Source organism: Phoxinus phoxinus, assembly GCF_949152265.1.
Source record: "Phoxinus phoxinus genome assembly, chromosome: 1".
NCBI classification, from domain to species: domain Eukaryota; kingdom Metazoa; phylum Chordata; class Actinopteri; order Cypriniformes; family Leuciscidae; genus Phoxinus; species Phoxinus phoxinus.
Window position 1 is genome coordinate 27,012,413 of NC_136876.1, and position 26,385 is coordinate 27,038,797.

The following is a 26,385-nucleotide window of genomic DNA, read 5'->3' on the forward strand; positions in this document are numbered from 1 at the left end:
GCTTTGCTTCAATTAACAAAAGAGATTGGTAATGGTTTTAACAGTTTAAGTCAACAATAACAACAATAATCTCGCTAGATTCATCAGTGCATGTTATTCCAATAAAAACACATTATAAATGTCGACTTCAAGAGATAATTTATTCAGCATCGTTTACTTGCTTTACTCATTCCAAACCTATATGACTTAAATTCTCCTGCGGATCACATAATTTTTTAGAATGTTTCTATCATAAAGCCCATTGATTTTTATTTTCTGAAGAAGAAGAAAAACATTTTCAAAATATTTTTAGAAACACCTCACAATAAAGTCCCATTAGTTTACGATAATGCGTTTACTTGCATTAAGAATGATCAATCAATTTGTTTTAGTATTTAATCTTTTGTTAACGTTAATAAAATGACAATTATTAGTGACAGCTCAGTTCTATTAAATATTAACAGATGCAACGTTTGATTTTAATAGAGTATCAAATTAGCATCAACTAAGAATAATAAATTATTTAAATGTATTTATTTTTTATTGTTAGCTCATGTTAATTTATGTAGTTAACCTAACTAATGATTACAAATGGAACCTTATTAAAAAAAAGTGTTACCAGCATCTTTATGTTGTAACAAAGTCATACAGGTCTGGAACAACATGACAGAGAATAAACGAGGAAATGTTATTTTTTGGCTGACCTATCTCTTTAAATATATATCTTGGCGCAAAAACCCTTAAGTAAACAAGAGAACAGTTTCAATTTGTGGACAGCACTTAAGTTTCAGAGCGCCGTAGTGATGTTTGAGTGGAAGGACATTATTTACATGTCTATGTCTGTGTAACTGAAAGGTGACAGCTGCAGCAGAAGAGGCGGAGCAACGAGGTCACAGGGGTTAGAGAGAGAGTGTCTGACAGAATTGGAAAGGAATTTTACAGCAAGTATGTGCCATGTGGCAAGAAGTGCGAGCAAACGACATTCAACGCAGATCAGTGAATACTTCAGAACAATGCCGATGTCACAACAAGAGGCGCAAATTGATTTACTGGAGGAGAAATGCAGAACAGCTGAAACTGAAGTTTGGACGGTTTCAGTTTAGAAACATATGGGTCGAGTCATCCTATGGATAATTTTGATGGTGTTTGATGCAGATCACAGTGATCTAAACATGATATAAAGGACAGCACAACGCACAACACTACATTCTCGAATTATCTGTTGCGTTAAAGAGTTAATTTACCCCCCAAAAATTACAATTCTCTCATTTACTCACCCTTATGATGTCAATACAAACCATTTTGAAAAATGTCCCCATGTTTTTTTGTCTATACAGTGAAAGTCAATAAGGGACCAATCTTGTTTAACTATTAAATTTGTTCAAAATATATTTGTGTGTGCGTGTTTGACAAAAGATTGAAAGTCATACATGTTCGTGTGAGTAAAACAGAATTTTCATTTTTGGCTGAACTATCCCTTTAAGAAAACCCAATTTTCTTTGCAATAGATTGCAGGATTTAAAATCTGACAGCAGTAGCATATTTTTTAATCAATCTTTATTAAATGAAAGAAATAAAACACTGTCATAAAATAATTCGGATTTTATATTACATTAACACAAATGCAGATGAATTGCACATTGCTGTCTCTTAATATGTTTGGTTTACAGGTCTGCGCTCGTCTCAGTCTGTAAGAAACCATAATATCAGAAAGCCTTGTTTTACTGACATAATGTGAGCCACAGAAAAGAACCAATTTTTTCTAAAGAGTCTAGAAAGATACCAAAAGCAAACAAGGCTGTAAACTTTGAAAACAGGGCAACCGTAACAATATTTAAGGAGAAAAAACCCCTGCCTACCACCAAACTAAACCACACATCCAATAGTAATATACCATTCTTTAGAAGGGAACATGCACACGCTCTATGATGCCAATGTATTAGGGATTTGAGCATATTTGGTTGAGGATGAAACAGAAAACACCATTAGTAAGTATTTGAAGAGTTGGTCTTGTTGGTCTGGTCATGTTATGCCAAGTTACAGATTAGGATAAACCAGTAGGTTTGTATGTGTATGTGCAATGTACAATTGAAAGGCAAGTTCTAGATAAGTTTAAATCAGTTAGGTGTGTGCGTGCATGCGTGTGTGTGTGTATGTTAGGAGGTGTGCTGAGGCAGATTCTGTGGTGGCTCAGCTGGCAGGTTATTCTTAACATCTCCATTCTGATCGACTGGGACTTTCACCACTAAAAGACAAAACAGCCAATGTTTACTGCGATGAAACATTTACCATGAAAGGGTTAATATAATCAGTTTATTTTATTTTTTTAATTAAGGTTATAACCAAAGAAAGGCTGAATCATGGACTATTAATTTCATTCTTCTTACCTTGACTGTCTTCATTTGCTAGTTTATGCATCTCTTTTTGAAACTGGAGCTCTCCATTAGGACCCAAGGGAGGCTGTCTATTCACTGCCTGTTGCTCCTTTTGTTTTTGTGACATCTCCATTACTGCCTGATTAGAAGTAAAACAAGCTCTCAATTCTCTGGCATCCAAAAAAATATGCCAAAAAATACAATAATATGCAGTACAGATGTTGTAAACGTATTCAAATTCATTAAAACAAACGATTTTTACACAAACGCATACAAAAACCCCCAAGAAATGTAACAATATGAACTTAAATTACTACCTACCTGCTGATATTCTCGTTTCTGTGCTTCTAGAGCTTTGCTTCTCTCTTTGAGAAGTTCCTGCTCCTGTTGTAATTTCTCTGCCCTTCTGCCAAGCTCCACCTCCTTATCCCGAAGTTCTACCTCAAAGCGCAGCAGCTCCTCTTCTGTGTACACTGGCTTTGTATCATCCAGTGTCTTAAATTGAGTCATAAAGAGTGTAGAAAGATAATGAGTTAGCACAAAACACTACCATGTAAAAATGCATCCAGACATACATCTAAATCTGGCTCTAACCTCCCATTCCCTTTGGTCTTTAAACTCTTTCTTCTCTGTAGATTTGAGGAACTCTTCCAGGCTGACCAGCCTATCATGATTGATATCTACCTGCAGTGTGAGGAAGCAGTGAGAGAGGAAAAAAATAAGTTATAGTCAGGTATTTAAAAGCCAACTGAAGAGACTAATTAAAAAATAAGACATTAGGACAGGGAGTATTTTAAGCCAGATAAAAGAATGACTATTTCTTCATCTCATGCACCCTGAAGGAACAGAACAGATGGAGTCACTGCTGCTCCACACATTGGGAAAGTGTTAAAAGGCTGAAGGAGAGTCTGGGAATGGCCGATAAAGGCAAAGACAGAGAATGACTGCATTTACATACATACTATTACACCAGTTATGCTTAAACTGTCAACCTATAAAGCAATTCTGAACAGTGTTTCTTTAATCTGATAAAATATACAAATAGTTTAAACACAAAGAGCAGGTACACATTTTTGCAGATTATCAATTTTGCACTGACATCTTGGCAGCTAATTCAATGTTTACATTTTAAACAAATAAATGTATCAAATTTCCAAATAAGTTTACACATCGTTAAGGCTTTTATGGCTGAATTTGGTAGTTTTCAGTGTTTTGTTGTACATGCAAACACACTCAACAAGAGTGATTGAGAAAGAAAGTGAATATTTTACGTTTTGCATGACATGTTCTCGCATCCTCAGCCTTTCCTCCTCCATCTCCATCATGTCATCCTCTTCATTCTTGGGATCATACACTTTCTCCAGCTAAGACAGCAAAAAAGAAAAGAAAAGATGAACACATTGAAGAGATAATAGCCACTTGCACTTTTTCAATGATTGATATTTGCTTGTTACGCTTTTATGGCTTTATCAAAAAAATGTCATCATGGATTCCCATGCTGAGGATGTTTTACTCAGGACAGCCACTAGAGCCTTACCCGCCGACTCGATTACAGCATAAAAGAGGCTTCTGTCACTGTCAATAACAGACTGTCATGACTCACCAACCTCAAATGTCAAACATTACCTCTTTTGCGAAGAGGGCCTCCAGCTCTTGCTCATCCAACACACCGTCGCCATTTGAATCTAGGAGAGAAAAAGCAATTCAATTAATTTTGCCTGCAAAACGGCTGCTTATGGTCTAACTGAGGGCAACAAAACCAACCGTGGAGCTTAAAGAAAGTCTTGGGATTGAACTCCTGTGGATCCAGCCCATCTGTCTCTTCCCAGACCTCCCGTAACTGATCCACGCTACCCTGAATGGATGGTGAGAAAAGAATAAAAGAAGAAGGCTTTACTAACAGCAAATGTGAAGTAAGCAGAAACAGATCCAACTCTTCTCAGTCTATCTATCCATACATCTCCCATTCTTCATCCCTCTCACCGGAGCGTTAACTTTCGGATGTTTCCGGTGCTTTTCTTTCAGCTCTTCGATTCGCTTCTCCTCCTTCTCCCTCTTCTCCTGGTCCAAACCCTTCAGGTACTCCCTCCTCTCATGTTCTTTCAGCATCTCGTAGCGCTTGAACTCCTCATGGCGCTCTGCATCGTAATTCTCAAGATCTTTAGTGGCCTGACAAATAAGCACAAATCAAATGCGTATGATTCCATAGACAGGTAAGCTGAGCTCCCCCTCCATTTTAGGTTTTTGTTTCGGAGCAGCCCAAGCAGTTTCCCATCTCGCTGTGTGAACTACAGACTGAACGGCGGCTCAAAACAGCCAACCGCTTCATGGACATAGGATATATCTTTCAGTTGGATATAGAAAACCAGTGTCGCTAAAAATGTTGATGGATGACGATTGTAATGAAGGTAAAGACGATTAGGCGACTAGGCATATCACTATAACAATGTATTTTTTGCATGAACTGCATATATTCGCGTAGTTGTCAAAATTAATGTACTGTGAGTGTTTTATAATGGATGCTCACCGAAGAAGCATATTTTAGAGAAGTTTGAGAGGATCAGTGGTGTTTATGTACACATGATCATCAGACGCTACAAACATAGACATGATTGCTTGTTCTGACAGAGGAACGGTTCACTGATAACATCGACCCGCCTTCAGATCACTGAGTTTCCACACATTCAGAATGTTTTTTATTTTTGGTGTGTTTAATAATTCTGAATGCATTTGCATGTTAATAATACACCCGCAACAATAGGTGGCGCCAAATATACACAAAATGAGTGTGCCAAGAAATGCGGTGTGTCAGAGTGTAGTGCTAGAAGATCACGAGTGTAAAAATAGTCTTAAAAACACAAACACTCTAAGAAAAGCTTGACTCATGTTTGTGTGCCTCAGTGACAGGACCAAACTTCCCCAGTATGCGATTTTAAAATGTGAAATGGTACCCAGATTTCAGAACTACAATAAGATTTCACTTCTACTCTGAATAAAATTTTGGTAGGCTAATGGTTTTCACTATGAGATGGATAGCCTAATTGTTATATAATTCAGATGGGCTACAGGTTATTTTTATGGTATGCCAAAAAGTGTTTATTTTTAAATGTGATCATTAGCTCATTTTACCAGTATTTACCATACTTTCAATACAAACATTTAAATACGTAACATGTAGTATGACTATTTTTTTCAAATAAAAGCAATTTCTTTATCAAACAGATACATCTTGAAAAAGAAGGGGGGTCTTATAATCAGGGTAATCTTATATTTGGAACAATAATACGGTATTTGTGTTTAAATTAAATGATGTATTATTCTGTTCTAATTTTATTTTACAGATTTAATTTATGTAATTTGTAAGGGCTTTGCAAATTTACTGTGGAATATTAATTTGAGGCAAATGGGTCTGTTATCTGTGCAACTGTAGCATAATGTTCTTTTGCAGTTTCACATTATGGTGTTAAGTAATGGGCATTACTGTGGTGATAAGCAGCTCCAGGTCTTTGGGCTCAAATGTGTTCTGATTATGAGGATCCAGATGTTCAAACTGCTTCAACAAAGAGGCATGATCCATCTGAACACCTGCAATCACAATAACATAGTTGTGTGTACATAAGCGTGGGAGTCACATCAACAGATTTCTTTGCTCATCAGCATCACTTGAGTAGTAATACATAAACATACTCTGCGCATTGGTGCTGTCCAATTTTGCCTTCAGCAACATCCTGAGACGCGAGACCTCTTGCCTCTTCAGCTCATCCAGTCGAGTCCTCACATGATGGCCCACCAAATCCAACTCCTTACTGAGGCGTCCGTTCTAAAAGACAGACGAAATTATAAAACTTCAAAGCACAAAGGTAACAGAGTGCAACACATTTTCAGCAACATTGGTATTCTCCCCATTCATTTTTTCCAGAGGGATTTTTCAGTGCTGAGATGAATCACATCATCACAAACTTACATTTGTAGCAAGTAAAAAAAGTATGAAAATCTAAGAAAAATACAAGTTACAAGGTTGTGTACTATTTATGAGGTAATGACGACCTACACATTTCAAATGGCATATTTTTTTTTTAAATGACCGACTTTTAAATGAAAAAAAATTAAATGACTTTTTGTTACTCGTGTTTATAATCTGTCCGAAATCAAGTCAATGTCCAGCACTTTGGTCAACCTTGGTTGTTTTAAATGTGCTTTACAAATAAAGTTGAGTTGGATTGGACTTTAAGGAATAGTTCAACCAACAATTTAAATTCGGTCATCATTTACTCACCCTCAAGTTGTTTCAAACCTGTATGAATTTCTTTCTTTTGCTGAACACATAAGAAAATATTTTGAAGAATGTGGGTAATAAGACAGTTGATGGTCCTTGGTTTCCATTGTATGAAAAAAAAGTCAATGGGGCCATTCAACTGTTTGGTTACTGACATTTTTCAAAATATCTTCTTATCCAATCATACAGGATTGGAACAATTTGAGTGCAAGTAAATTATTTTTGGGTGAACTGTCCATTTAAACTTGTATAATAAAAGTACAATACATTAAAAATAAATAAAATACAATATAGGGTTAAGCTATTAAGCTAAAATAAAATATATAGAAAATATTAACCAACAGAAGTTGGTTGTGAGTGTACAGAGTTCAACTAGTTTGAACTTTACTTCTACAGAACAGAAGTCAAAGTTGATATCTATGATATTGCCTAAATATCTATGCTCATGGTAAATCTATCTTGAGTTATATTTATAACTCTATGGAGAAGATGCATGACATACCTTAATGTCTTCTGTGTTGGCCGACTGGAGTTTTTCTCTGAAGTGAGGGTCTGTTTCCAACACCTCAATTACCTCTCTGAGGTAACGGTCATAGTACAGACCAGTGTCCTGAAACATACACATACAGAATAAACAAGAGTCCGTGAAAATACTGAACTAAATTTTAAACGCACGTGACATGCTCTTGATCCGAGACCAGTCTCACCGCATTCTCTTCTGGTTTCTCCTCCTGAGGGGGGTCTTGTTTGCGATCTATTGGCACTGTCCACACCACCAGACAGAGAGACAGAAGAATCAACCCTTTAAACCCGCCTGTCATCCTTGGATATCTTTAAAATGCACAGATGTACATTTATTAGGCAGCCTTTACTTTCACCCTAAAGGAACACATCGACACTGAATAATCGTTAGTTTATATTTTTGTTGCGAGAACTGTCTCCTTTAAGCACACATGTTTAAGTACACATCGATCATGAGAGAATAGCCAAATAAAGGAAGTAACGTTACGTATGGCAGTTCGCGAAAACACACTGAATACGTTTGACAACAGAGATGCAACTTGCGAAAAGATATCTACAGCGGTATAGTGTCGTTTGGTCCTATTTAGTCTATACCAAATAAACAGCGAGTTCTCTTACCACAGGGTCAGATCCTGTTTCCGCGGTGAGTGAACCAACCTATGCTATGTGACGCCAACAAATTACTCAGCACTGCTAACAGTTAAAAACTGCGGCTATGGGTTATGACGCAATCCAAACGCGACGCTTCTTGCGTGCAAACCATAGACAGTTGGCTATATAAGAGTGCAAACATACTGTAAAAAAGTGCAAACCATAGACAGTTGGCTATATAAGAGTGCAAACATACTGTAAAAAAGTGCAAACCATAGACTAAAAAAGGTGCAAACAGGAATTCGCCGTACCTGTAACACCGTTTGTTATTAAAATTATAAATGCAATAACGTTACATTTTTCTAGAATTCCATTAAGCCAATTTACCAAAAAGGCCAATTCAAACCTTTCGGGAAATTATTAGGCCTACAGTAATGTAAGTATCGCGTAACAAATCAACTGTTATTCGTTTGAAAAATAAAATATTAATAATTAGAAAAAAAAGTTATTTCTATTTTTGAGAATTTACTTATATTGTTTTTATTTATAACTAATAACAACAATAGTGTAGGCTATAATATTACTATAATAGTGTATATTATATTATTATTGCCAGTAACTTTCTAAAAGAGCAAGGACCAATATCTTGCACCATGGTTATTTCTTTGTTTCTTTCTTCTCATCTTCCATGTTAATTAAATGGACTTTGAGAAATGCACCAGTGTTGGGAAACATAGACACTTTATTTCAAAAACTTTATTTCGAAAAATAGATATACATTTTTATCCAGCACTTTGATTACACACAGGCTGAAACACTGACAAACAAAATAAATTAAATATAAAAATGTGCACACAATAAATAATATGATAAATCAACTATAACATGTAGAAGTGTAATACATAAAGTGAAAAGGATAAACCTGAAATACATAAAAAGTCAAAATTACAGTTATGGCAATATAGCCTAAGTAATAAATATGGCACAAGTAAATCTTAATCCCTAAAATAAATAAATAAGAAAAATCATTATAAATTAGATCACTTCAGAAGTTACAAAATAATAGATATAGGCTAAATGTCACATTATGTTTAAATCAGTTTTACTGATAGATAGAAGTGAGACGCAATAAATATGACTCATAAATGAACCCTGTATTAAAAGTCTATTTCTCTTAGGTCTGTGGGGGTGCTGGCTCTTTCGTCTTCACTATCAGCATCTTTCTCTTGCTGTGCTCCGTTTCTCAGTCTCTCCCTGAGAGCTCCTTCTATCAGCTCAGTGCAGCACTGCAGCACCACCTGTTGGCAGAAGCGCAGACAGTCAACAACAGTCACAGAGAGACACATACCAACACAAGCAGAGCACATCAATCTCTGCTTACCACATCAGTCTGACAGAGTGTGGCCAGGGCAGAGGTCATGACACTAAACTCTCCCGGACTGTTGGCCCTTAAACCCCGAAGAGCAGAGTTCAGTGCAGCCGCAGCAACCAGTGAGGGAGGTGTTCCCAGAAAACGCGAGTCACACACACACATGGCAACAAGTGTATCGCTGTGGCGCCGCAGCGTTGCGAGAAAGTCTCCTGTACGCACGTCGCCATTATTGAGTTCCCCGAGAGTGCGCAGGAAGTGTGGGATAAAGTCCTGAGGGGTCACTGCTGCCACATCCCATCGCAAAGTCGCCAGGACAACACGCTCCATTTCCTGATGGAATAAGCATGTACTGACTTATACTGTCTCTCTCTTTATATATAGTATTTATTTTTTTTATTTTGTTCTTTCATACTTTTAGAGACATATTGTGCATAATATTGAGCATTAGTGACTTTTGGTTTAAAATGTTTAAAAAAAGTTTAAAATGGTGAAGACACTCACCCGCAGATTTGATAAGAGAAAGTCATACTCTGCTGCTGCACAGAGGGTATCTGCACTAACTGTGTCACTTTCTGTCAGTTTTGAGGCCACCAGGACACACGCTGCAGCCAGACAGGATGGAGAGACGGGCAGAGATAGAGTGGCCGACAGATATCGATCCAACAGGGAGACAGCCAGAGGAAATACAGACTCATCGCAGTCACACTCACAGCACACCTATTAAAAGAGGGATGGATGATTTAAACAACAACAGCAACATAAAAACCCCTCAGTCATAGCAAACAGGTCCCGGACTTGAAAAAACATTTTGGACTGTAGAACTTTGTCCCTGTCATTATTGTTAGTATCATTCATTTTGATCTGAAGAACTAAATAATTTCTTCTTAAAGGGATGAATCACACAAAAAAAAATAATTATATCATCATTTACGCATGTCGTTTCAAACCTGTATGACTGTCATACAGATATTTAGATATTTCTAAAATTGTTGCTGGGTTTTTTGCCCATATCACTATAGGGTCTAAATGTGGTTTTGGCCCACAGAGATTTTTTTATTATTTGGACTAAAACATTTGAAACATTATTAAAAATATATTTTTTGAGTTATTTGTTGTGAGCCATCCCCTTAATTCAAAAATGCTGGATTGTTTCAACCCAATTTTGGGTCAAATATGGACAAACCCCAAACGTTGGGTTAAAAATGTAATGTAAAAATTTAACCCAACGGCTGGGTTTGTCCATATTTGACCCACAATTGGGTTGAAACAACCCAGCATTTTTTAGAGTGTAATATATATATTTAAAAATATTTCAAACCATTTTAAATAGTTTACAGATCTTCATAAAACCCCAAATCTACCTTCATGTTCCACTTGGCATGTGTTTCACAAGTATTTTATTTTGATTGTTTTTATTTTAAATGGTTTATTTTAGTTATTTTGGTTATTTAATTATTAGCTTAATTTACTCACCTAACCCTTACCACAATTTAGAAAACCCTGGAGCTTCTGACCCTCTTTTGTACCATTCTTGTGAAAAGTGCTTAGAATATAAATGACTGGTATTAAATACACACTTAGTAAAAAAAAAAAAAAAAGAGTTCTTGACTCAATTTAAAAAAAAACTTTATGCCAAAAAGGTTCTATATAAGGAGAAATATCTTAAATGATTGCATAATGCTTTCATGTTTACCAGTTTTAACATGAATTAAAACTAAATCCACAACATGATCCCATCATATGAACCCCCTAAAAGGCTCAATATATGAAGCGCCTGACAGAACCCTTTAGGTTCTATATAGAACCTTTTCTAGTGTTGTTTTTAGAACTGGATTTTGGTATTTAGCATGCAAGAACTACCTCCATGGTCCACTTGGCCAATTCCTCTCTGCGCTGTGGTTCTCTCTGGATGAGAGAGGTGTAGAGAGGAGACGGCAGGTATCTCTCCTCTGACTGCAGAAGTCTCTGAATAACCCTCAGCCCAGAGGCGCTGGGGTCCCATGGGGCTCGGACTGAAGATTGAGTCCTGTCCTGGCCCTCTTCCTCCTCACACCACAGAGACACCGACATCACTCCTGCCTGCAGTTGTGATCCAATACTGAAGTTGTCCAAAGTGTGTCTCACCAGTCTTGGTCCCGAGTTGAAGAGTAAGTGCCAACTGCTCTTTAAAGTGCTTAAGTTTAAATGTGTGCTGGTGAGTGTCTGTTTCTCGCGTTGTTCTCAGCCGCCTTCTCTCTTCGGCCTGCTTATATATCCCCTGAGTGAAAGGGTGACTGGTGATGAATAAAGTGAAGAATAAAAGAGGGGTGTGTAAAATGAGTGGAGTAAAAAATTAAACAACCACAATGCTGGCTGAGCAACAATGGCATCAACAGGTGGAGAGAGAGAGAGAGAGAGGGAGTCGCCCAGAGGGACACGGCAACAGCTTGTCACCGTCAGTGAGCGAAGAAAAGAGAGAGCGATAGGGAGAGGGGAGAGAAAGAGGTCATCACCATGCTGTGACAATGGGAATGAATAACAATAAGACGCGATGTTGGTGACAGTGAAGGGTATCAGATAAAGATTACATTTACACATTTACGTATCGAATAAAGATATGCAGAAATTCATGAACTTTGTTGTATTTGACTTCTAAAACCTCCTGCTAGTTGTTGAAGGTCATGGTTTTTAAAGAATTCTCAAGCCACAAATATGGTACAGTCTTAAGTGTCTCATAACCTAAGCATTAGGGGTTAATAAAACCCATAATAAAACAATTTCTTTCTTATTTCCTATTTATGGAAAATATAAGTTTATCAATAACTACAAACCACCTTATAGTAATAATTATTTGTATTTTATTTTTTATAAATTGTGTCTTTATGATTTTATAACATTATTATATTACATAATTAAAAATAGTATTTTGGTAACAGGGTTAAAATTTGCAAACAAGTTAATAGAAAATAGAACTTATATAATATCAATAGGATTCCAAAACTTGTTGTCTGCAATCCCCCTTTGACCTAAAATATTTACTTGAAGTACCCTCTGAGATTTTCATTTAATATTTTAATAATTAAACAACGCATGCACATGTTCACGGTTCTCAGGTGCTGGTCACATGACATGCAGGTTAAAAAAAAGCAACATATTTCAGATTTTGTATGTAACTGCACATTTGATTCGATTAATTATTAACCTTACATCAACTCACAAACCCCCATGGGTTCGCAAACCTCAATTTTGGGAAACTCTGGTTGAAGAGATTCAGGCCCTATATTGTACCCTATTTGTCAGAAGTGCCTCAAATATGAATAATGAAGACTCAAAACTAAAGAAACCGTGAAACTGATAACCAGAACACCTGATTTTCCAGGTCTGAAATGACATCAGGCTCAGAGCAGATGGAGAAGCTTTTTGAAATCGGATACAGGAGTGCAAGACAGAGACTGAGACTGATGGCTAGAATTGGAGAGTGTACAACTTTTGTTTTCGTTGCACTGAAGTCACACTTGCTCACGTGCCACCTAATCACCCCCTGTTCTCTGTGGAATCTCATTGTCAAAGTAACGTCTCCCATTATGTCTCTCCATCTCTCACACACACACACACACACACACACACACACACACACACACACACACACACACACACACACACTCGGCCCCTCCCTGGGCCTGTGGCAATCTGGTGTCCTGTTTAAAGAGCGGTGAGTCCTCATGGGAGGGCTGGGTGAGGTATGTGCAACAGACAGTGGAGCCGGCAGGTCAATGAGCCGTATTGTCTCTCTTTACAAATCACTGTCAGACACCAGTGCCTGGCCTTCTGCTCCCACTCACTCACACACACTTCACACGCTCGCGCTCGACTCCTGGATGGCCCTCACAGTCACAGCAGGACACGTTTAAGTGGACTGGATTTGTCATCGTGTCTACAGGTGGCTGAACATTTCAAATGGCAAAAGTTGAGGTATTCTAAACATGAGTAATACATGAACCCAAGTCAAATGAACTTACCCCTTGGGTTTAAAAAAAAGAATCATTTTCAGATTCCTAAATATGACTTATTTAGCTGTTTTATAAAGTCAAGACATTTGGAAAAGTAATAGCACAAGTTCACTTCTCAAGAACATATTCACCTTAATTTGTGTGAAAAGTAAAGAGGACAGAACAATGTGGAAACGTCAGGAGTCCAATATATCTCAGCCCAATGATATTGGCCAAACTGGCACAATCACACAACAATAACCCTCTAAAAACCGATGAAGTTCTCAAATGTACAAAGAGTGACTTCACTCAGACACCATAGCTGCTTGAACTGCTTTAGTCCTTGAAAACTAACTAGAGCTTAACTCTGAGCAGATTGAGTTTGAATGAGGCAATCTCTTTTTTTCTGTTCCCCATAAAGCGAGGTCATGCTGGCCGTAAAAGGGACAAGATGAGTCTCAGGAGTAAAAGTGTGTTTGTGTACGAGACAAAGAAGGGTGGCAGCTCGCAGGGCTGTTTAAGTGGCATGCTAAATTCATATGTTGCAGCTGTATTCAAACAAACACAGTGGGAAAATGGAGGGAGGGCGAGAGAGAGACAGACAGAGAAAAGAGGAGGACGACCAGCAGAAAGAGCAGTGAGCAGGACGGCGAGAAGGAGGCGTGGTTCTCCACCCCTCATTTTCCAGCTCATTTGGTAGGACAGTGGGCAACAGTGACCCCATTTACCCTGATCTTTTAACCCCAGTCAGACACCTGCTGATGGAGTGTGTGAATGTGTTTATTTGTGTGACGACGGCACTGGTGGTGAGCTATGCCGTTCAGTGCCAGACATAAATTAACTGGTTTAAAAAAACATGCTGAATGAAATAAAAGATTTTCTGGTTCATTAATTCATCGTTTTACTGTAAACATTGATTTTTTGGTTTACTAACTTAACAAAATAATTTGTTTTTTGTTTATTAATAAATTATTGTATTAATTCATTCTAAATACAAGGGCTCAAAGTTCTTATCTATCAGTTAATTTCTTTCTTAAGACTTTTTTTTAAAACTGGATGATCTGTTGTAATCCTCTAAATAATGAAGTGTAATCTATTCGCTTATTCGGGTGAGAATCTGAAAGTGATAGGTGGGTAAAAACCTAAGGGGTTATAAACATTGGTATTAAGATGCATAATAATACAGATTTTAAATATATGTAATATATATATATGATAAAGATAAAAAAAAATCTCTTGGCAATTGTATTATTTATATACTGTGTATATATACATATATATAGGCCTATATAGGATGTTGATTTTTCCACCCATTTATTTATCTAATTTAGTTTTTAATCTATTTTATATTGAACCAATATAATGGGGCAAGGAATAAGAATAAAGTGGGCATTTGGCAAAGAATAATACTTCAAACTCAAAATATCATGAACTCAATTTCAATGTTTTATTTTATATTATAGATGCTTTAGCTGTATGAAAATGGGTAATGTTAAAAACTAATATGACAGCTCTTGCTACACTGCATGCAAAATGGTAGTGCAAAGCATTATCTTCTGTAACTGAGTGTAACCGTAAAGAAAGAAAAGTGAGTGAGGGAGACAAAAAAAAAACATTAAGAAAGGAAAAAATATACATTATCATACAACACAAGGAATAACATGGAATTCGGGACTGCAAGTAGTGGATCAAACAATTAGATATCTAATGCTCATAAATGCATAAATATTAACAGATAAAATATGAGCTGCGACTATAATAGGCACACTAAGCAGATTTCTATCTGTTCTGTGACTGTCTGCAATGCTCAAAGTCATTCACACATCACTTTGAACAGCATTTCGAAAATACTCTGCCCATTTTAGGAAAGTAAAGTTTGAAACAGTCAGCTGATCTCCTTTTTATTAGGTTGCTGCAGATCTAGATTTCAATCTCTGAATTACATTCACCATATTTCATAAATTTTTGGAATATTCATCATTATATTTCAGCTAAAATCCTTTGTTCCCCTTCTGCCGATCCACTTCTGGAATTAGGGGTATGTAGGAGGCGGGCGCTGTGGTGTCTGCCCGTTAAACGGCTGGCAGGAAGTGGCTCCTCTGGCCTCCGAATGAGCGACAAGGGTGTCCGTCTCTCTGGGCTCTGAGTCGGGACTCTCTTCTGCTGAGCTTGATGGGACACGCAGCCCAATAACTTCTTGCACCTTTGAAGGCAGCTCCTGAGAACAGAGCAGTTAGTAAGCATTATGTAGCATGCATGACAATGGTTATTTTTCATAGCATTTCAGCAGCAGTCATATCTGTCCCATCTCACCGCGCAGTGTGCCAGCTGCAGATAAATAGCCTCCGCTCCACAGAGTATTGACTGCAGATCCAGCTTCATGGTCAGCTCATTAATGTGCTGTAAACACACATACACACATTTAGAATAAACCAACTAACTTACTCTATATGTCATTTTCCTGATTCAGCTTTACGTCTCAACGGGCTGAAATGCTTTCATACACACCTTAAGTATAGAGTTAAAATCGTGATTTGAACCAATCAGCTCCCCTTTTTGTGACTCGAGAATGGAGCAGGCCATAAGTAAGTGGAAGTTTTCACAAGGCAGACGAGTCCACAGGACCTGCAAAACATGGGAAGCAGTCTCATTATTGTTAACTATAGAGTGCTGCAGTGATGACGGATTTTTATAGGCCAACCTGGAAGTTAGTATTACACTGGTTCCCTCCACAGAAACCCAATAGGATTTGTTCATAGGCTTCATAATTATAGCAAAAACTATGATCAACAAAAGTTTATGATACTTACACATTAAAAGCTCATTTAAAATATTGATATATACAATATTTGTACTAAGGTATTGTCTGGCACTCAAGGGAGCACCAGGAGATGCTGCTTGGTACTCACACTTTACGCGGCACACTTATCCTACAAGCTGTCGTCATTACTTTCTGCCTGACTGCTCTCCTCACTATAACACTATTTGTTCACTGTAGAAATTAAATATAGGTTCATCTTTCTTAAAGCCATATTTTTTATTTTATCAAAATTAATGACACCGACAACAGCAGGAATATTAGGCTGCTGTCACTTTAAGACTGAATGCACTGACCGAATATACTGACACACATCCACTTTCTTTCTCAACTGATCACTTATAACTTAACCGAGAGAATACTTGCGGAGACGGGTATTTTGATATAATTTTGTGTGTATGTGTCCGTTCAAGCGCAAGTAAACACCGAAAGTGGAATCAATTCGGTGTTCAAGGGCTGTCTGAAACGCACCTCTCTCTCTCTCTTTCCCTTTCTGCAGTCCCGATTTCACCTCTTCTTTTGCATTTAAAATCGTTTGATGTGTAAATTGGCAAGACAAAACACATCCAAATACTAAACTTTCACTCTATTATGGTTGAATTTAGCATTTAATCCGCGAAGCACATACGTGCCGAACCGTGGGTACGTGTTGCAGTGCATATGCGGTACAGTGCTTTCACATATACTGCGTTTGCAGTGCACAACTGATCCACGGTTGTACCACGAACAAACACATTTACTCACTATTTGTATTTCAAATCCAGAAGCTATCAGCAACTTTTATTTTTTTTTAATTGTCAGCATTGCGATTCTCTTTGTAGGCTACACATATACACTCTTTAATAAACGTATTCACGTTTAAACACAATTTAAACAACATATTATTCAATGCATTAGGCTACTTCTATATAGATTATATATTAAGTTGCTCAAGCAAGTGGTAAAATATTTAACCATGTACTTCACAAAAATCGCAACATTTTAAATTAAAATGTAAAAAAAACAGCAGAGTGAATGTGTATGTGTGAAACGGGCGTCGCAGATTGACTGTAATCCGTTGCACCCCTAATAATTAATGAACGCTCATCATATCATGATTGTGATCTTACCAGAGATGGAGAAAAATCCTACTCCAGTAAGTAAACGTGTCCCTGTCCAAAAATGTCCCCTCTTTAATATGTAATATTTGAATATAGCAAATCAAATTTAGAAATCAAAACAGTGCCGCTTTTGTGCATGTAAATATGTGATTGTAAATCACCTTTAAGCTAATTTCAACTAGAGAAAACAGAAAACTATGTATATTCACATGCTGTATTGTGGTTTATATATTGGAGTCATTTTAATATGCTAAAATATATTAATTCTAATTATTTAAACATATTATTTATGATGATTATTTGTGGTGCGTGTATTTTTATTTTTAAAAATGCCTTATGATAAAATGTGTTTTGGTTTTTACATTCACATTTATATGAAAAAAAAAATCTATCTTAATCAATACTTGATTTATCTGAATAAATAAAGAATACTTGATCCTACTAAAAATAGTAGAATATGAACATAATTAAAGGTAGGGCTGGGAATCCATTTTCACTGGCCCCACCACAAAGTAATAAATACATAAAATAGTATTTTTTTTGTTGTTTTTGACCCATGCATTTTATCCTTGTATTGTAATAAATAAGGTTATGACACCAAAAATGTTAGATACCAGTGAAATTTAAAAATTCTCGATTCTAATTTCACTAGCTAAAACTACTAAGATTAGATATGATCAAAGATTATTAAAAAACAAAGTAAACAGTCATTAATAATAAAAAAATAAAAAATAATTAAACTACAAGCAATCATACAAATAAATAAATAAATAAATACATACAATAGAACAAGATACAAATGAAAATAATCAGTGCTTTTAAGATTTTTCAGGTAACAGTTTCTCAGGTACAGAAATTTTAAACGAATGTAAAATAACACTGCATATATTCTTCACTGTACAAATTAAACAAAGATTAATCCTTATTAAAGTTACAAAAACGAGATTCCGTGAAGAGCATTTACATCGATTCACAGCGAAAGAGTAACACTTGACCTTGACGCAGAACGTAATGACCAACGTAGAAGCACCGAGGATAGAGCAAAACAAAACACCAGTCACGAATTAGAAGTCTAAAATGACAATTTACAATTAAAAACAGTTTTACCCACTCCACAGTACACCAAAAGCAAATAAATTATAACGCCAGACTATCGATGTAAATTACTGTTGCATCTCATTATTCTCTCAAAAGACATTTACATCGATAGTCTGGCGTTATAATTTATTTGCTTTTGGTGTACTGTGGAGTGGGTAAAACTGTTTTTATGGCAGGCTAGCAGATACCGTTGACTTGCGCTAGCCTAACAGCCTGGACAGTGACAGCATCGGAGTTTACAAGAGAGCAACTTTACCCTAATTTAACATTAATAATGTGGTGTTGTTTTTTGTGCAGGACAAGATTTATTGTGTAACATACACCTCAGTAGAAAAACACCTTTATACCTTTAATATAACTTTTTTATGTCAATTATTACATAATTCATAGAAATACAATTAACTAATTTATCTCATCTTACCTCCCAAAGACTCAAGATGTCTTCAAAAGAGAATTCTCTCTTAAACCAAATCAGTAACCATCGGAAACAGAAACAAAGTGAACCACTGTCCTGAGAGTCTGGGAGAGAAAACCACAACAAATATTAAACAGATCATGCCCCCATGAATCCACCAAAAAAAAAAAAAAAAACTTTTTTTTTGTACATTTATTGAGAGTGTGTGTTTGTATTTACCCAGGTAGTCACACAGCTCTGGATCGAGTGCCCTCAGTAGGAGGCTGAGCTGAAGGAGCTGCTGTTTCATGGCCTCCTGAGACTCTTCAAAGTTTTGGTGCTAAAGTCAGAGAAAGACTTAATGCATGAATTGAATTGAATATGAATTGAATAACACACAAATGAAAAACAAGAGTATTTACTGACCAGTAGATCCATGAAGCCTGTCAAACACCAGAAGGACTCCACCTCATTCTGGGTAACAAAGAGGAGTGGAGACAGAAGGTCGCTCATCCCCTGGACATAACCTTCAGGGCAAAGTGAGAGAGTAATGAAGTGAGATAGCAGCATCCTCTAGTGGTCGGTAGGTGGAATTAAAATGACATAAGTGAGTTGCACATACCTAGATCAAAGTTATACATGCAGTACGTCATCAGTACATCATTGAGCAGAGTAAGCCCTGGGTTGTCGCTCCCAGAAAAAAAGGAATTGTGTCTGTCTGTTCGATTCACATCTCGTTCTGTCACATCAGAGAGTAGGAGCCAATCAGATGTAGAAAGTCACCAGTTAAACGTGCTGTAAGATTAATGACACAGCTGAACGTACCTATGAGGCTACGGTATCCTCGGAAGAGAGAGTTCCTCATCTCCTGCTCTTCACTAACTGATTTCCACTGAACCTTCATCCGGAAATATTCATCTCTGAAGAGGAAAAGAACAAATGGAAACATCTCATTAAAGTTAATAGAATAATTTACATTGATTTTTGTTAGAAAGATTTGAAAAGAGGGTACAAGTTCAAAGTGGTAATAATATGCATATACACCATTGTTCAAATGACTGGGGTTAGTAAGATTTTTTTTAAAGAAATGTTACTTTTATTAAGCAAAGATGCATTCAATTGATCAAAAGTGACAGTGCAGACATTTATGTTACCAAAAAAAATCTAATAAATGCTGGTCTTTTTATTCTGAAAATAAAAAAATCAGTTTCCACAAAAATAGTAAGCAGAAAGACTGTTGTCAACATTTATAATAAGAAATGTTTCTTCAGCAGCAAATCATCATATTAGAATGATTTTCTGAAGGACCATGTGACACTGAAGACTGGAGTAATGATGCTGAAAATTCAGCTGTCAACATTACATATTGAAATATTAAAATAGGAAACAGTTATATTAAATTGTTCAATGTGTAAACTTGTGAGCAGTGAGCACAGCCTTCTTTCAAAAACATTTTTTTTAAATCTTACCAACCCCAAACTTTTGAGCAGCAGTGTGCATATCCTGTGCTAAGCTTAGGTAGAGTGATCATGAGAATACTAAAGAAAAAGGACACAGGAAACCACAACAGCTGGAAATAGCTCACACTGGGTTGAGAGAACAAATACAGAATGTAAATTTGGACATCTTTGTGGGTTGAGACAAAAAAACAAAACATGTTCAGCTTACGTTTTGACCCTAAGGATGTCCTCTCTCTCGTTGCTTGTGCTGTTCCATGGGTAGAATCCCAGTAAGAACTTCCATACCTCCTTCCGGAGAGATGGAACAATGCCCTAGAAAAAGCAGAAACGTTTTGATTCAATGGAAACTCCATTGGTTTGTGGCATCTAAGCAGGATTAAGAAAAGATCAGTGAAACATAGACACACCCCTCTAAACACTAGCTCTTTGACCCTCTGTGGATCTGTGACACGGCCCTCTGGATCCAAAAACTGATCCCAATCATCCAAAGGCTTTCCTCTTTTGACCTCTGGTCTGGGACCGAGCTCCGCTCCCTGATGGAATATCATTTTTTTTCATGTTTACACACTAAATCAACATTTATAGATAGACAGTCAGAATCCACTGAGACTCACGCAGGTAATGAGCTCAAAGCCTGGCTCCTCATCAGCTGAATGTGGGAAATGGGCGTCCTGAGGTGAACGGTTACTGTGGGGCGACTCTGGATGTCTAAGTGTTCCCCGGAAGAAGTTAGTCACTTTGGAGAAGCCCCCAAATGTGGTCGCATAAGGGTCCTGAATGAACCTCTGTAGATACAACCAATCAGATGGCATGTTTACAGGACCGTGCTTATGGCTCTAGCCACACTAAAAATACAATAAATTTGACTTACAGACACAAGGTCTGCACTGGTATCATCAAATAGGTGCAGCTCATCAAACGACTGCGACAGGGCCCCAGAGTCATGTGGGTATGCCAAGAAGAGCCTACCATCCATCGGGGACCTTAGAGCAGAATGTGTCACATGAGTATGTAAATACATAGGCACTAAAATTAAAAAGGGTTGGTTGCAAAAAGATATATTAGTATGCCACTCACGGGGCCAGTCTGATGTAACGCTGCATGGCTTTTAGCAGCTCTCTAGTGCCCCCTCGACGGAAATGCAGGGGTGGGAGAGGATCGCCCCCTCTGCTGGTCAGCACCAAGAAGTTTCTTCCCAGAGAGAAGCGAGCCCGCCGAAGGGAGTACAGCTCCGAAAGGGGCAGAGAGAATGAGCCCCACTGACCTGCCAAAAGATGGAGGACATCAACTTTTGAAAGCATGTTTAAAATGCAAGTGTACATCATCGGACAAGTACCAGTTTAGCACAGTACCTGTTTCTCTGACCGGTGGAAGTTCCTGCCGTCTGTCCGGCTTGACTCTACTGATGACGGCCCAGTCTGGCTCATAGCCTGGGTCAAACTTAGTTTCCTCTTCCCCTCCTTCGCCATCCTTTCAAAAAACAGAATGTAATGAGAGATTAAGAGAGAAACAGAGGTTTAGGTGGCATAGAATACCATTGAAAAGGTTTGGGCAGATTTTTTTTTGGCAGTTTTTTTTTTTCTCACCATTTTTTTTATTCAAAATACTGTAAAGGAACAGTAATACTGTGAAATTTTACATTTTAAAATAACTTTTCTATTTGAATATATTTTCAAATGGATTTTATATATATCTTCTTATAGAAATATCTTCCTTTGCTTTGAGCGTTGTAACTTTGCAGACGTTGTTTATGGTCAAACAGCAACAGTACATACTAACTAAAGTTAGAAAAGTGAAATCATAATCCACCACCCCTTTAAATTAGCTAGAATGCAACTGTACACCCTTGGCCCTATGAATATGCAAATTAGCCCTGCCTCCACTCACTCACTCACACCAGCTGAGATCCACTCATTGACGATCACGATTGACGTGATTGGTTACAAGGTAGTTTGTGATGTCAGAAACACCAGCGTTTTCAACCTGCATTTTTGGTCTTTGGTTCACCGCAGTTTCAAGGAGAAAATACTTAGCAATGGTGTTGACTAATGCACTTACATGGTTTGTCCTATAGCACATTAAAAACACCACATAGACATATAAACAACATTAAAAGCTTGATTTTCACCACAGGGGGACTTAAATAATTTCTCAGGGTTTTACACTTTCGTGGTAAAATATACATGACTTTAACAGTTATTCTTAAAGGCAATTTTACTTTTATAGAGATTTAAAGACTTAAATATCTACAGTAAGACAAAAACATTTTCATTTCCATCAGTTTTACATGACCTTTAGGATTTTATTTCCATGACTTTTCCAGGCATGGAATTAAAAAAATTCCCCATGTTTTGGTCAATATTGACCTTAACTGATTATGTGACAAGTGATCTTTGAACTTTGAAGAGCAAACTGGCACTGCATCGAAATTGACTTCCCTACTATATAATATGTGAAAAACAGTCTGCCAACAGAGTAGTATGTCCAAATGCATTCATATTCGAAAAACAGTAGGAGAAAAGGATGACCTACTACTTTCGGTCATATTCTGAAGTGCGCATTCGATAGATATTTTAATATCCCATGAGGCCACAGGACAGTAACATGGCAGATGTAGTACATCCACATTTCATTCGTACTACCCACATTCATATGTAGAACACACTTTTTAACAGTCGCCAAGTTCAAATTCAAATTGAAGACCTCTACATCCTCCTCTAGTCATTCTCTTACCAACCTTTTTGGTGTAGAAGACAGCAGGAGCATTTCTCCCATCATCCTCAACAGGACTCCATTCAAGTGCCGGCTCTCCATCCTATAAGAGTTTAACCATCACAACAGCCTTTAAATACTCTTAGGTTTTGTAAATGTTGTTAATAGATATTCCTAAAGACAAACGTATTTATTAATATAAAACAACAAATAATATATTATATAATAATAAATATAAACATATAATAAGCGTTTAATAATAACATTTGATAATCCTAATACTGTCTGTTACATACCCGCTCAACTATCCGGATAAAGCCGGGGATGGTTGTGTCATGATTGCTCCTCTTGGCATTGGTGTGGAGGTAAACTCCCTCCTTCTCAAAGATCAGCTGATGAATGACATAATATAATCACACTTTTACAGTAGGAATGCCAACAAAAGCTATAGATAGAAACAAATATGTTATGATCCTAGTTCTGATCAACAGCACTAAACAGATTTAAATAATTTAAATGGTTGGCTTTCCCACCCATGATACCACAAAAAAATATAGAGTACATTTCCTAATATACTTAAATAGATTGATAATTCAGCGTGTTACAAATTATGTATTTCAGCAACAGATAATAATCACAGGGGGAAAGCGGTAGTTTCAATTCAGCTAACGTTATCTATGGTATTGCTTTTCGTAATGAGCATATCTCTCCAGTTAACTGGTTTAACCAGTAACGTACTTCAAAACATTTGCCTTGCTGAACGTGTTACTCAATGGGCGACAGTGATATTTGAAATCAGTCCATCATAAAGACATGATGACAGTGACAAACAGTCAGGCTTGAACAGCGTCAGTCAGTCACCAGCCAGAGCTATCGCTAACTAGCTCCAGCTGTGGAAAACTGTCCTATACCATCACAATAGATGCGTCAAAAGGTCAAATCGGTATATATAGTTTTGGGTAGTATAATGTCACATGTGACATCGTCGATTTTAACTTGAGGTTATTGACAAACACTATCACTACTCACCTTGTGACTCTCTTGCTTCGCCTCCATTCCTCCCACTGTGTTGACCAAAACAATCGCACTTCCGTTTTTTTTTCTGGATGACACCGCCCACCTCCTCATCAGCCAATCAGAGTATCAGAAATCATGACGTATCTTTGGCGCTGCAGTGAGAGGAGAGCCACTTGTTTATTTGTGCGATCAGTTGGTATTTAATTTTCTATGGAAGAATCGTGTGCACTACATTCGTAAATATGTTATAAAAAATTCGCTTAGAAATGGTGGCCTTGATTTTCTAGATTTATCTACTTTAAATAATAGCATACCCTCAAAATGAATTTGTTTATATATATATATATATATATATATATATATATATATATATATATTTCCCTAAAAAAAATTGTGACCGACTTGGGGGCCTTTCCTTTTGAATAATGTGTGATTATAAAACTGACAAATTGCCAGTGAAACTTTCTGCCTTTCATGCTCAAGCTATTGGCTTGGAAACCTATCTTTTTACATAGATAGGTTAATAGATAGATAGGCATAGATAGATTAGCCTAATATATAGATACATAGATAGATTAAGATCGATAGATAGATACATAAAAATAACATTATGCACAGTGAGGAGCCTACAGGTTACAAGCTTCACACATATTAGAAAAATACAATAACAATTTTTTTTTTTTAATGGCTCGTTGTCAAGGTTGTTCATCAACACCTGACCACTAGGTGTCACCGTTGAGACGGGTGTCGGATTGTTTCGAAGCCTCGACAAATGTGAAGTCCCAAATGTGAAGAGTATGGGGAGGCTGCAGACCTGGAGCCGGTAGATATAGGCATAGATATTATATAGAGACTAGATGCCCTATTGGCCGCTGGGCACCGAGAAATACGGCCGCCATCTTAAACCGGTCGTACTCCTAGTTTCGTTGCTTAGCAGCAGTTAGATTCCAGAGCACTGTGGAGCATTTTCCTGTTCTAATCGGCGGACCAGCGCAAATAGGGCCCGGGATTACTTTTAACAAGTAAATTTTAACATTACCGTACGTTTGGTTGTATTTTGTGAATAGAATATTACCAGATAATTGAGGAGGAGCAAGGATCTTTGATATTACTGTACTGAAATCGTAGCCAGCTAACGTTAGCTAGGCTGTGTTTACTGCATCACTCGGCATGGAGAGGTGGGGTAAAGTAATTACAAGAGCTTCTCGGTTATCAGATACAAGCATTCAACGGCCCTGTAGTATAAACATATATACATATAGGTTATTTGTGTTTGCGCATGTGATATCAGGAAGCAATGTAACGTTAATAACGTTAACGTTAAGTTACCTGTGTAATACACACATGACGGCGTCGGCGATGCGCAAATCGTGTGTGTGTGTGTGTGAGAGAGAGAGAGAGAGAGAGAGAGAGAGAGAGAGAGAGAGAGAGAGAGAGAGAGAGAGAGAGAGAGAGAGAGAGAGTGTGTGTGTGTGTGTCACAAATCATTATTGTTTCTTCAACTTATTAAAATATCTTACTTTACTGCAACTCTGTTTCTGCTTCTTTATCATATTTATAGTGTGTGATTTATAAAATACCTTAAATACTACATCACATATTATGATTTTGGACGTCTGGTCACTTTATATCTTATATCAGAATATTATATTACTGTTAAGCCTACTATGAATATTAAAATATGCCGAACCATGTGTCCTGTATCATAGCTACATGAATGACATTTGCAGAAAAAAACCCCGCATGAAAATCAGTTCGGTCTTCAGTGAGGTATGATTAATTAAATGCGCTGACAGCTCATTGCACCTGTAATCAGATTACACTGAGTGGAGCGGGTGACCGGTTTAAGATGGCGGCTCCACGGCTCGACCGCGCTAATAGGCAGTAGCGGTCGATAGGGCGTCTATCTATATGATGTCTATGGACCCAAACAGTTTTACGCCCCTGGCAGTTTTACGCCCCTGTTGTTCCTGATGCGTCCAGTAGGGGGAGACTGTACAGCGACACGAATTGAGGTATGTTTTAATCTTTTTTTAAATTAATTAATTAATTTATTTTGTATTGCAAATGAAAGGATACAGACATTAACAGTGAGAAGAGGGGGAAAAAAAAGAAAAAAAGGGGGGTATACGGACATCAGAAGAGATTGAATTAGGCTACACAAATCAATACAATATTACATTTTGTCAATAAAAAATGAAAGGTTCTTTACAACAGACTCAAGGATATTATTTGTTTTAGAAACCTTTGAGTTTAAAGGTTTTGACATTGGATGGTTCTGTCTTTATGCAGATGAAACTTGCCCAGAATTTACCAAAAAGTTCAGGACGATCTGGCTTAAATTTATCTTACCACGTATGTAGGACACTGTTTTGTAGCTGTATGACGACCAATAGAGAATAGTACAGCAGATATTAAATCGAGGGTCCATAAGATTACACGGTACTGTATGTCTAATGGTCTAAATATGGTTAATATCTAAATGTAACTTTATATAAATTCACAACAACATATTTCACTTAGTCTCCATATAAAAACATACGGTAAATAGGCCTATAACTGCAGTAGGTCATATCATTACTTGTCATAACACGTAGTTGATCCAACTATGTGTATTTTTAATTTTTCAATTCACAAAAACAAGTCTTTTGTAGGCTGAGTGAAGAGAGTGAACACCGACTGAATATCTGCATCTATTTTTCT

General features: G+C 37.1%; 3 protein-coding genes across 3 annotated transcripts; all 3 read right to left on the reverse strand.

Moving 5' to 3' along the window:
* Positions 1 to 1,519: 1,519 nt before the first annotated feature.
* Positions 1,520 to 7,906, reverse strand: nucb1 (nucleobindin 1). The gene is made up of 13 exons (XM_079613132.1): positions 7,771 to 7,906; positions 7,338 to 7,461; positions 7,133 to 7,240; positions 6,042 to 6,174; positions 5,836 to 5,939; positions 4,338 to 4,523; positions 4,119 to 4,209; positions 3,981 to 4,039; positions 3,626 to 3,718; positions 2,949 to 3,038; positions 2,676 to 2,849; positions 2,367 to 2,493; positions 1,520 to 2,224 (listed from the first exon to the last, which is right to left on the reverse strand). Exons 2-13 carry the CDS (start codon positions 7,449 to 7,451, stop codon positions 2,136 to 2,138), a joined length of 1,368 nt encoding a protein of 455 aa, XP_079469258.1. The 5' UTR covers positions 7,452 to 7,461; positions 7,771 to 7,906; the 3' UTR covers positions 1,520 to 2,135.
* Positions 7,907 to 8,469: 563 nt separating this feature from the next.
* On the reverse strand, positions 8,470 to 11,331 carry ccndx (cyclin Dx). The gene is made up of 4 exons (XM_079613144.1): positions 10,976 to 11,331; positions 9,617 to 9,832; positions 9,125 to 9,445; positions 8,470 to 9,041 (listed from the first exon to the last, which is right to left on the reverse strand). The coding sequence occupies exons 1-4, from the start codon at positions 11,183 to 11,185 to the stop codon at positions 8,901 to 8,903; spliced, it is 888 nt and encodes a 295-aa protein (XP_079469270.1). The 5' UTR covers positions 11,186 to 11,331; the 3' UTR covers positions 8,470 to 8,900.
* A 3,174-nt stretch (positions 11,332 to 14,505) lies between these two features.
* Positions 14,506 to 25,091, reverse strand: tbc1d17 (TBC1 domain family, member 17). The gene is made up of 18 exons (XM_079625746.1): positions 25,012 to 25,091; positions 23,695 to 23,834; positions 22,962 to 23,057; positions 22,691 to 22,768; positions 21,306 to 21,423; positions 21,031 to 21,217; positions 20,825 to 20,936; positions 20,568 to 20,738; positions 20,361 to 20,486; positions 20,162 to 20,265; positions 19,319 to 19,413; positions 19,116 to 19,232; positions 18,920 to 19,020; positions 18,734 to 18,833; positions 18,521 to 18,618; positions 15,592 to 15,708; positions 15,397 to 15,483; positions 14,506 to 15,301 (listed from the first exon to the last, which is right to left on the reverse strand). Exons 2-18 carry the CDS (start codon positions 23,791 to 23,793, stop codon positions 15,116 to 15,118), a joined length of 1,992 nt encoding a protein of 663 aa, XP_079481872.1. The 5' UTR covers positions 23,794 to 23,834; positions 25,012 to 25,091; the 3' UTR covers positions 14,506 to 15,115.
* Positions 25,092 to 26,385: the final 1,294 nt, after the last annotated feature.